Consider the following 12,107-nt stretch of genomic DNA (forward strand, 5'->3'; position numbering starts at 1 on the left):
CCCACTTAGTCAAATTTGACCTATTTATTCAAAATGAAGTAAGTATAAACCAATGTACTGGCTAAACAGTTGTTGCTGGTTAACAGTTAATCATTCAGTTGTTTTTATTTCTAACTGCGATATGCATTTTGTATCCTGAAAATGTCTAAGTATTGTCTTTTTTTTTTTTTGCCTTGCCCACTTTTCCATACAAAAGTTTGGTGACCCTGCTCAAATGATCAAGCTTGGTGACTAAGTGTAAACAAGTACATATTATCTACAGAGAACATCAATGTCATTTTAAGTATGTTCTCTGTAGAAGATGTCAACAGCTCAAAAATCAAAACGTAATCTGACCAGGGTGCAAATTACTGTATCCCATATGTTGCATTTTTCATATGACATTGTGCCAAGTTGACTATGTGGTTTGGAAGCTGGTGCACTCTTCGCCTGGGTTCAGATAAGGATGGCACTCCTAAGAATGCCAGTGTCAGACATTTACGCTGGCAGGGATCATGTTGCCTTGTTGACCGTGTATCCTCTTAGCATTTGTTTATGTGTGGATCTGTGAGCGTGTGTTAGACACTGTCCTGTGTGTCTCCGTCCCCATATACGCGTCAGCATTTGAGCCCATGGCTGTCAGCGCAGTGTTCATGTTTGATAGTGACGGAGAGAACGAATAGTGTCAGGGTGCCAATATGAGTATAAGTCAAAGTGACACATTCTGACAGAGATTCCAGAACAATCCACTGCCTACTGCACGAGAGCAAAAGTCTGTCTCTCTCAGTGGGGCCGTCAGTCAGTGCCTGCCCCAGTGTGCCAGTTGTTACAATAATGTAAATGAGTTGCAGGTCTGGGCCAGGTGAAACTGTTCTTGTAGGTTTGCTTGGCTCAAATACAACACTTTACAATGCACCATTCTCACCTTTAAAAAAAAAAAAAAAAAAAAAGAGTCTAGATTGATGTCAAAATGTGATCAGAGTTTCATCCAACTTTGGCTAAATACCAAATTTACATAAGTTCCCCCTTACTCAATCAGTTCAGACATGTTTGGTTTCGAATACTTGCCTCTTTAGTGTGGTAGTGCGCTGCACCTACAAGGTTAATGTAGTTAACAAGTAATAGTTATTACTATTATGCAAACTGCATGCGTACTATGTAATGTCAAATAGAAGTGTAGATTTTCAGATCCTCTGATACTCTTATCTATAAATATGTAAACATACAGACAAAATTCTAGCTTCAACTACTGTTTTTAGCTGTGACTGACTTTTTAAATGTATCTACCTGCAATTTGTTTTGTGCAACCCCAGTGCTGTCACCTAAAAAAGTGAGCCTACAGTCCTACACTAATTTGGATGAAGCCAGTTTTTCTCCTTCCCCATCCATAGATAGTTGAATATCAAAATCATTATCACTAGTGGGCTTCCACAACTTGTTAGCAACATTAGTCTCTACAGCAAAGCTCAAAACAGGCCCTAGCTGATCAGCAACATTCAGGATGATGGGAAAACTGTATCTGACTTTTTTCACTTTTAATTTGTTAGTGAAATGCAATACCACTGATACAAAATGCTAAAGATGATGAAATTATGAAAATTCCAAAACAATAGAAGTGTCACTGAAAAAACTGGCCCAGCTGAGTGTCGGTGTCATGGTCATGCACTGTAGTAACTCTGCACTGTATAACGGTATCTGTGTGTCAGGTATTTCGGTTCTACAGCTCATCATGCAGTGTAACTCCCTCTGCCAGGTCCAAAGCACCCAATAACAACAGAGCCCCAGTGCTGTTATCCTTCACCAGGATGATGAAGGAATGATCTGCATAGAAGAGTTTGGGTTTCTCCACATGCTCGTCCTTGTCCATGCTGTCCTTACTGCCTGACTCTGAGGTCAGCTCCAAGGAGGCCCAGTGAAGAACATCCTCCAGGTGAAGATTCCCCTTTGCCTGTCCAGACAACCCAGAGAAATCTGCCACCTTCTGGTCCCACGCATCTACCACACCCAGTGCAGCCAATTGTTTCTGGAGGAAGAGCAAGAAACACAGAGAGAAAATAGAGGAAGATATTAGCTCATGTAGTTCTTAACAAAAGAGATCACTCAAAACACTTTACCCCAAATTACTCTGCTCTAAAAAGGCCACAAAGGGGTTTCAAAATGGTCTGAATCAATTATGCAGACCAAATTAAATTTAAGAAAAGCCAGCTAAAATATCAGCCAAAGGAGAACTCTAAAGATTAAACATTTATGACCCTCATGACAGTAAATGGTTGAATATAAAACTACACAATTCTCCAGACAGATGAAACCAGCAAATGAAAACACAAACAGAAAGGGCGTCATGATAAATCAATAAGATCTCAAAAATTCGTTCTCTCTCTTATTCATTGTCTCCCCTTTCTCTTAAAGCGTGACAGATGCCCTTGCTGGCAGTGCGGGCAGTACAAACTGGGCGACAGGAGTTGAAAATGGTGGCCGAGGGAGTCTCGCTTATGAATAATTTAAAAACGATCCCTCTGACCTCGGCTCTCCTTTGTTTTCCTTTCTGATATGAATTCGGCAGAAAGACGCCGTCTGACAGGTAGTTTATATTCCTGCAGATGAGATCCGGTAGAAATGACAGCCCCCACAGAGAGAGGGAGGGAATCTGTTTATGTGTGTCTGTGTGTTAGAGAGAGAGAGAGAGAGAGAGAGAGAGAGAGAGAGAGAGAGAGAGAGAGAGAGAGAGAGAGAGAGAGAGAGAGAGAGAGAGAGAGAGAGAGAGAGAGAGAGAGAGAGAGAGGTGTAATAAAGTGGGAAGATTGAGAGACTCCCACTGTGTTGGTGAAAGCTCAAATTGAATAGCAAATGGTTTAACTGTACATGATTAAGCATTTAAGTAGTGATGACTTTTATAATTAAAGAGGAAACACATGTACACTCCGTCTTCTGTCATATGACAAAAGCAAAATGAGCAAAACAAAATAATGATCAGTGGGAGCAGCAGCGCTAACATGCCTACCAAGGTGATTTGAATGAAGGAGAAAGTGAGGTTAAAGAGAGAGAGAGCGAGAGAGTGAGAGAGAGAGAGTGAGAGAGTGAGAGAGTGAGAGAGAGAGAGAGAGAGGGGAGATAGAGGGAGGTTGATAATGAGAGAGGAGGAGGAGAAGGCAGTGACAGTGCTTGTCACCTGTGCTAACATGGTACAACCCACCACGGCTCTCCAACTCTAACTTTGTCTTGTTCTCTCGCTTACACACACACACACACACACACACACACACACACACACACACACCTACTCTAATGCACTTCTACTGTCTTCATCTATTATTCTTCCTTCCTTCCTCCACTTCATCACTGTCTCTGTCCGCTGCTCAGCCACCTCTGTGGCATCCTCATCCCTCATCTGCCCTTCTACACTTGTTTCATCCCCCCACTTTCTCCCACTCTGTCCATTTCTCACACTGGCTTTTTCTCACTTTAACGTGCACACCGTTTCTCCTGCAGATGCTTGTGTTTGTACTCTGGTGAGCAACGCTCTTTTTCAACCAGTCAACAACCTCATCCTTTCTTTAATCGCCCTTCCTCACAAAGGCTTCTGTCAGAGGAAAAACTACACAGGAACATTGTTGTAGAGTTGTAGTATCCCTCCACATTAATTACCTAAGGCTAGTTGCTTCACTATTCCTGAGGGATGTTTAAAGGTTTGTCATTTTCCAGGAAAAAAGCAGAAAGATTTTCTCTTCTGCTCTCAACACCCGGCCCATACAGGCCTGACCTGGAGCAGCTTGTTGCCACGCTGCTGACATGGCAGCGTGTGCAGCTCCGACAATGCTGTCGCCAGCAATTAGAGTCACACGCAACATTAGCAGACATCTCCCAGCTTGCATTATGCCAGGCTCTATAAATAGAACCCTCTCCCTCTCTCACCCTCTAAATATGTCTCTTTGCAGGACGGAAAAGCTTGCCGGGTTGGAATGGGGGGACGGAGGTCACTTAATTTTTTAAAACAATCAGTGTTGAAATATTCAGTGTACATGTGACAGCACCAGGGGTGATGGCGGGGCGATGGATCTCAGCCACACTTCCTTGTGACTCGCTTCTCCTTGGCCATATGTGAGAAACGTACACATTCACTGCAGGCTACTGGCAAAGAAGGGCCTGCTCTAGCTCTGAGCTAAGCTACACAGCTGTTCATGCTCCAAGCCATTTCATGCTAATGCTAATGCAGCTTGGTGGATGCCAGCTTCAGGCTGTCCTGAAGGTGGATGTTAAACCTAGGTGATGTGCACAGGAAGTTGGTATTTAATTAACAACTGGTTTGGGAAGAGTGTGAGTTTGCTAGACGAGCCCAGCAGGAGGGAGGAGAGGAAAAAGCGAGGGCAGAGCTGGCGCTTGAAAGTGGCGCTACAGGGCCGCCGTTTTCTGGAAATAAATGGGGAAAATGTGTGATGTGTCACGCCATAATGCGTCACCCCAGACTGCCCGCTAATGCACCAAACCTGACTGACAGATGGAGGGACAGAGAGGGAGCACTGAAAAGGAAAAAATAAATAAATAAGGGGATGGAGGAGAGAGGGAGCCTAAGTAAACATGGTTCAACTCTAATGCTGCTCATTGGATGGAAATGGAGCATGTCACTCTTACTCTCTGTCTCTCGCTCCCCCACTTACACAAACTGTCTCCCTGAGCACAAACTTCTTAACTTAAATGTACCTCTCCGTTTCTACGTATCCCTTCAATCTTGTGAATAAACTTTACTGGATTCTTTGTCTTACTGTATGTTTGACAGCAAACAACTACTGTACATACCCATACAGTGTACTGTTGTTCATCACCAACAGCATCTTTCAAAATCACACAAACCACATGAATAATACATGAGAACACCATTGCACCTAGGTTAGCTGGTGAATCTCTATACATCAACAGCACAAGAAACTGCAGCAGAGCAAGATAGTGGAAATTGCACATTGGAGCGCTTTTCTGCCTCAAACTGCATGTTTTATTCAGTCATAGCATCTAAGCAGCAGTCACCTCGAAAAACCCTCCTTTCATAAAAACCGCCTCCGAGATTATTCAGGATTTTTTGTCATTCATGTCTTATTCCCACTGGCCCAAACTCTCTGTGTCTCATCATCTTTCTTCTGTTCTTTGTCAGTCCCATTGTCAATACCTTCATTTATTTACTCACATCTTCTTTCACCAGACCAACTCCATGGCATTTATCAACGTCATGAAAAATCAGAGTACTTGGCAAGGGGACCTGCTTCCTGGAACAGAGAATTAGTAATGCCAGGCCTCTGCAACTGCAGCATAATGTATTACTACATATAGACTAATAGCGGTCTTTTAAATGTTCTTTCATAGATAATGCCGTTTTATCTGAACATCTACATTTAGAGTGTTTTATTGATTTCAAATGTTAATTATTATAATGTTTTTCAGACGCTCATTAAATTTCAGTTAGGTGCACTAACAAACACAGTTCCGCTTATTAGCATAGAATTTTTAAAAAGGAAACAACACTAAACAAGAACTGTGCATTGTATATTATTCCAGTGTGATTAATTAATACACTGAATTGTGCACTACAATTTCTCATTAAGTTGAATGGGATTTTTGCCAACATTTTGTAAAGCTTGTCCAACTTGCTATGAAAGGCTGCATTTGTGGGGAGAGCCTGGATAGGTCAGTTAGTCAGTAAATAACTCTGCAGCCCTGTGCTGGTACAGCAGTACTGACAGGGGGTCCGTAAGCCTGCTGTTTATTAGTGCTTATGAGTAGACTTTATAAAATGGGGCCAGGAAGTTATTTACATGTAGATTTATCTGTCTGATTTGACCTATAATAAGACCATTGACCATAAAGGACAAGTCAAGCTGTGGCCAGGGTTATAGGTAATTTAGTTCTCATCCCTGTTCAGTCTGTATAATATAATGACAGTAAATAAGCTGCCTATGCTAAAGGAACAGAGTAGGCTGCCCTGCTATGCCATAACATAAGGGAAGCCATTAGATCATAGCATGTCTTTGTTTTGGCCTTCAGTCTGAGTAAAGCAGACTCACTACACGACACTCCACTCGATGACCTGATCAGAGAGTGTGTTTTTTCTTAACTTCCATTATTTCTATGGCATAAACATGGAACCACACTCCAGTTACACATCCTGTGCTTTGTTGCTAATGTTAGGGCAGTTAAGTAAGTAAGTAAACCATTACAAATCACTAATTACTTCTGTCAAACTGTAATGAGATTGTGTTACTCTCTAAAACCCAAACACCTCTGTAACAACTGGAATGTACAACGGAGAATCCCGTATACCTTTCATTACTTCGTTTAGAAAGAAACTGCTTATCATAATAAACATCAATTAAAAGGGATATCACGTGGACAAGATGGTCAGTTACAAATTTGGTTAATCTTGTTTCAAAGCCCAGAAACTAGCCAGTCAAAACCACTGGAAGACTCAAAAACCCTGGAAAATGACAGAGCCTTAAGAATAAATTGTAAGTCTTACAGAACTGTTTCTGAATGCAAATCTGCCTGCATGTTAAGGTGATACTGTGTCTCTCTCTTCTCAGAATAAAGATCTTTATCCAGTTGTGAGGTTTTCCATATGACCAAAACGATACATGCATTTCCAGGAATTGGTCTTTTCAGCGTAGTGCAGTTCTGCATGTGTGAATGTCAGGGTCTAGCTTCCAGGCATCAGTGTATGACCTTGTGACCTCGCTTGCTTGTTAGGGGAGCCCAGCCTTAGTCTTTGTTAGCTGCTAGAAACTGGTGCTAACCACTCCTTAGGTCCTTTCCTACACTGCTGCTGTCTGAGGGCTATTTTTTTTACTGTCTACTCCCATCTCTCACTACCCCTCTCTCTCTTACTGCCCACTTGTTCCATCTTTCGACCCCCATGCCCCGCTCCACCTCCGTCCCACCCACTCTCCATGCTTGCCGCACACCGTTCCTATCTGGGTCATGCAGCCCCCAAGCTGGGCCTGGGAAGCAGCATGCTGCTGCATTAGCACGCATGTGGATGCCAGCAGGGCAGCTCAGGAGTGGCGGGCAGGAATCAGGATAATGGCAGCTCCTCCACTGAGCCGACAGATCCGCAAGAACGGAGCGAGTCAGCGAGCCTGATGGAAAAAGAGAGAGAGAAGCTCGAGCTGAGCTGGAGACGAGCACGCATCAGCAGCCCTGGAGGACGGCTGGAGCTGCGAGGCATGCTGAAAGACAGGGGTGTAAACACTATTAACGCACAGAAATGGAGGGTGTGTTTGCACAGCTCAACCCAATCATGGAGAGAAGGAGAGCGTCAAAGACAGAGAGTGAGAGAGAGAGAGAAGCAAAGAGAGCAAGGGTGATGGAGCAGATGGCTTCACTGTCACTTGAGCCACTGGCTTGCAGTAATCTAGCCTAATGTACTGAAATACACAGTAGTTAAAAAAGGTACGCAACTTCACTTCTTTGTGCATGTTTTTCCATCTCAAGTAGTCCTTCATTTCCTATTTAGGGGTGTTATAATACTCATTAATATTCATTTTTCTCATGAAGAGGGCTATAAGACAACATTTGTTGTAGATTTTCTGCTATAAAAGATATCTGTCAGAGTGCACAGCGTGTTGGCTCTATCGACAGTATTGGCCCTGACTACTGTATCGACAGTAGACAGCACAGCCATCTGTGACCATAATGGACCCTTTTCACATATCTGTCTCGACATGGCGAAAGTTGTCATAGAAGGGAAAACAGTGGTGGCATTTGTGAATAAGAATGTAGATGATGTATTTTGTGGAAAACCGGGATGAGCATCTTAATGAGGATATACAATTGTGTACATCTACATAATTCTTTTGGTGGAACAGTTTTCATGGAAACAAGCTTGTCAAGGTCTACATTAAAAGTGAGCTACCGGTGCCTGTTGTTGCTTCAGCACTGGAATCGGCCAGTGGTACGGATTTAAAGAAGGTTAAAAACTGAGAAAATATATGATTATGTAAAAACAAAATAAAAATATGTTGTTACTTTAGTTAGCTAGCATTATGTAAAGGAGCCTGTGACTGTTGTGGAACTGCTGCAGAGTTATGGGGTGATTGTGTTGGACTGGTATGTCCTGACACTTCTGTATATGTAAACATAAGTATGTGATATTACTGCAAACACTGGAGTAACTGAACATTGTCATGTCGGTTAGCTTACACGGGAACACTGACTACAACCGGAACATTTACAACATTGTAAACTGTACAAAACTGTCGTTTTAGAAGAGGAAAATGCTGAAAAAAAAGAAAAGCATAATATGACCAAAAGACAAGCTGACTATACTGTGGTCAACAGTATACCTTGCTGGGTAACTTGTCATGAGATCTTCATCTTTGTAGAAATGCAGGTATTTCTAAAATAGGTATTTTATTAAAATAGGTAAATGCAGGTATTTCTGAAAAACTAGTAGAAAAGCTTTTCAAACTTGCTTCTCTCTAAAAATAAACTGCTTCACTGAATGAATGTCTTTTGTGTAAAGTTTTCTACTATGACAACTTTCACTGCGTTGAATACAGAATTTACTGATGGGCATTTAGCATTATCCTCCAATCATGTTTTGCTGTCCAGTGACATGTTAGCAACAGTGTGCAAAAAAGAACTGGTGGCTGGATATATATAAGTCTTGAAGACGTACAAGCCCTGACCTTCCCAGACTGGTAGCGTAATTCGGTGGCGGAGACCTAACTAGTGGGTTGGAAATGCAAAATGCTCAATTTTAAGGAAAAAAAAAAAAAAGTAAAAACAAAATGATAAAGAGAATAAAAGTGTGCCATAACTTTTGCACAGGCCACATTTTCTTTTTTTTCCCCCACTATCTGTTGAATTCAATAACTAGTAATTGTGTGTTAAAATGTGCAGAAGTGTGTTCTCTTTAGATATGTTACTTATTCTCACTTAGAAAAATCAACAATGTGTAATTTGACCAAGTGTCCAACTTTTGCGTACATCTGTCCTATTTCCACTTTCCTCCTAAAGCAGCACTTTATAATCTTAAAAAGACAAAATATAGGGAAAAAACCCTCATCTAAACCCAAAAAACATTCAGACTTGAAAATGACTTGTTTCAGCTAGATTTAGGTTAGGCTCTAACTGAGCCACTCTGGGACCTTTAACTTTTTTGAACCCCACCCACAGAAGAGTAGTTTTGGTTGAAGGCACAAGTGATACTTTTCTCTTCTAGGTTCGTTGTTTTTTTGTGTGTGTGCAAGTTTCAGGTTTTCATCAAATACATTACTGCAATGTGCCCAAACGCCTGCTTTTTGTCCCATTCTGCTGATGAGACAACTGCCCCAAAATGTTGCATCACAGTAGGGGATTTCTTTGGGTACTGGTTCACATTTAGATCATATAAAGCAACTTGAGTTGTTTTCTAAAATCAGATGCTATTTACTAAATATCTGAAGTCCCTAAGGTAGTTACTGCATGTGTAAAAAAATGATGCAAGGCAAAAACTGCCTGACTAATGGCTTGGTTTTTTAACACCATACCACAGGGCCATATTTGTGAATTAATGTGGATTGCAGTGAACGTTCTGAGCCAGGATATCTTTAAGTTTCTTGGAAGTTGTTGACCTGACACTGTTTCTAATTAGACTTTTCCTTCCTTAATTACCGAGTCTAGAGGTATAAGATTCTGGGCAGAGTGACGATGGCAACATATCCCTTTAATTTCACTGATTTACAGGAAAAATACATTCTAAAGGGGGACTGAATGTGTAATGCTGTACTTTATGTGGAAAATGGAAAAATTTAATTAATTTCATTGCCTTTAAACTGCAGGCTACAAGGTAAAAATGGAAAGCAGCTAAATACTTTTAATAACCACTGGAAAATGGAGAGAAAGAAAAAGAAAGAGAGAGAGAGAGAGAGAGAGAGAGAGAGAGAGAGAGAGAGAGAGAGAGAGAGAGAGAGAGAGAGAGAGAGAGAGAGAGAGAGAGAGAGAGAGAGAGAGAGAGAGAGAGAGAGACAGCACTCAGCAGATCACTTCACTGTCACTAGAAGGGTGGAGGGTTAACAGAGCCTCTGGCCTGCAGTAATATTCCCTCAAATACTAAAGAGAAATAGAGAAAGAGAGAGCGAGCATAAAAGAGAAAGGCCAAGACAGCAGGGCAAGAAAGATGCGGAAAGAAGCTGAAGCAGCAGGGAATCTTGTCAAAGGGAGTAATACAGCTCTATTCATGTCATGTAGTCAAGGGGGATGCATGGCCTCTCTTCTAGTGCTGGGGCATCACTTATGAAAACATCACAAGCGTGTCTGTGTGAAGCAAGTCAAAAAAAAGTCATGTCTGTCTGTCGGGTTTTTTTTTGTTTTTTTTTTTTTAAAGAAGAGCCTGGGTTCCCTCTGGATGGCCTCCTCCTGCTCATGTTAATGTCAGAGTCTTGTTCTTCAGGCCAGGTCTGAGCATTTGAACATGGCAGCCGCAGCCAGTGGACATCTGATGCGCCTTGTATTTCTCACCCTGAATTACAATGCCTAACGACATGCTGTCCTACACCAGGGGATCTATTCAGCTCAGCTAGCGCTGAGGGAATAGCTTCACTCACTTTAATCGGTAGCTGTCGTGTTGAACTAACCTCTGTCCTCGTCACTCTCCCTTTTTTCCCCTCACTTGTTTTATTCTCTCTTCCCATTTTCTTGCTTCCTTTTTCTAAAATGTTAGTATACTTCTTTTGTTACCTTCCTCCTACAGATGCTGTAAAATGGTAACATCTGCCTAAAGGACTGTGATGCACAGATAAGAGCTTCAACACCTCCAAACACAATGCTGCATGGATCTAACCTGCTGTCTCCACCCCTGTTTTGGCCCTAGAGGCCTATGCAAGCCCCGCCTTTTTCAATTCCCTCGCTGCGTCTCGCCTCCACTAGCTTATGTATCAGACACTGCCTCTGTACTCACATGAGTCTGGAAGACCCCTATGCTCGCACCTTGGCTTCTGCTGCTTTCATTCAGCTGGATAAAGTAGGAGATTGATCAGAGCTTGTCCCTCTGCTGGATAATAAAGAAAAGGCTAATAATGGAAACAATGAGAAAAGAGACAGACATAATGGTGAAAGAAAAGATGTGAGAGAAACCAACAAGGCTGAAGAAGCACCCACCAAAACAGAACGACAGATTGACCAGGTAGAACTGAAAGAGCACATGAGGGCAGATGGAAAAATTGAGGTGCCAGATGAAGTGATAAGTGGAAAGAGGGAGAGAGAGAATGAGTGGGAGGAATGGGTAGACCTAGGGCTAGAGATAGATGAGCTAAGGTCAAATGGAGAGGGGGAGGAAGGAGAGGTGAACGGAAAGAGAGCTGACGAAAGAGGACAGGACCGAGGGAGAGGGAAAAACGATGAGGGCCAGCAGATGGAGAAAAGTGATGAGGGTGAAGAGAGAATTTAGGCACCAGAGAATTAACCAAATGATTTTCAGAGTGGGTAAAAGCTTCTCTACCTCTTGCCACAAATGGCTAGTATGTGTAGCATACTTGGCCAATTAAGCTTGATTCTGATTCTGAAAAGACAGCAGGAAGAGAACATGTCAGCATAAAGAAGGACTAGGCAGATTTGTACACCCAAACTGCTTGACAAAAACCAAGAAACTAAACTGCAATCCAAAACCATCAGCCATACGCTCTTCTCTAAAGCTGTGTCACTCTCTACTGTCACAGCCCAGGCCTGGACCAGCTAGCTGTCCATGACTTTGCCCAGGCCATACTCAAGCCAGTGAGAGTACTAGGAAAGAACTCGGGGGTGCCAGGGGACATGGCTGTGCTTACTCTGTATGGAAAGCAGTTCTGGAGTGCAGGGGCAGAAGGGCAAAAGGGGTGTTGTAAGGTGCTGGATCCAGTGGTATTTAAGTGGAATACAGTAAAGCATTATGCATTATGACTCAGCAACTCTGCTCTAAACAAAAAGACATCAACCTACAAAGTCTGTACAGAGATGCTGAGGCCAAAAGTGCTAAATACAAGAACAAAACACTCACTAAAAGTCCAAAATGAATTAAAATAACATTGCTTTGACCTATTTATTTGGACAAGATTTATATTGCAGAATGTTATTGTGCATACAGTAGGGTTCCACATTTATCACTGGTTAATTGTTATCACAACATTTGC

The 12,107-nt window shown here is 42.2% G+C and overlaps 1 protein-coding gene across 3 annotated transcripts in view; it reads right to left on the minus strand.

Moving 5' to 3' along the window:
* The window catches only part of serpinh2 (serine (or cysteine) peptidase inhibitor, clade H, member 2), a 25,280-nt gene continuing 13,173 nt past the window's right edge, over positions 1-12,107 (minus strand). For 2 of the 3 annotated variants that reach the window (XM_017683929.2, XM_017683930.2), the window contains exon 5: positions 1,697-2,002. In XM_017683929.2, the coding sequence (XP_017539418.1) occupies positions 1,697-2,002 (306 nt within the window). Of the gene's footprint in view, positions 2,003-12,107 lie in introns of all 3 variants that reach the window. The other variant, XM_037535174.1, reaches the window with a different exon arrangement.

The sequence above is a fragment of the Pygocentrus nattereri genome, chromosome 2, assembly GCF_015220715.1.
Source record: "Pygocentrus nattereri isolate fPygNat1 chromosome 2, fPygNat1.pri, whole genome shotgun sequence".
In the NCBI taxonomy this organism is placed as follows: domain Eukaryota; kingdom Metazoa; phylum Chordata; class Actinopteri; order Characiformes; family Serrasalmidae; genus Pygocentrus; species Pygocentrus nattereri.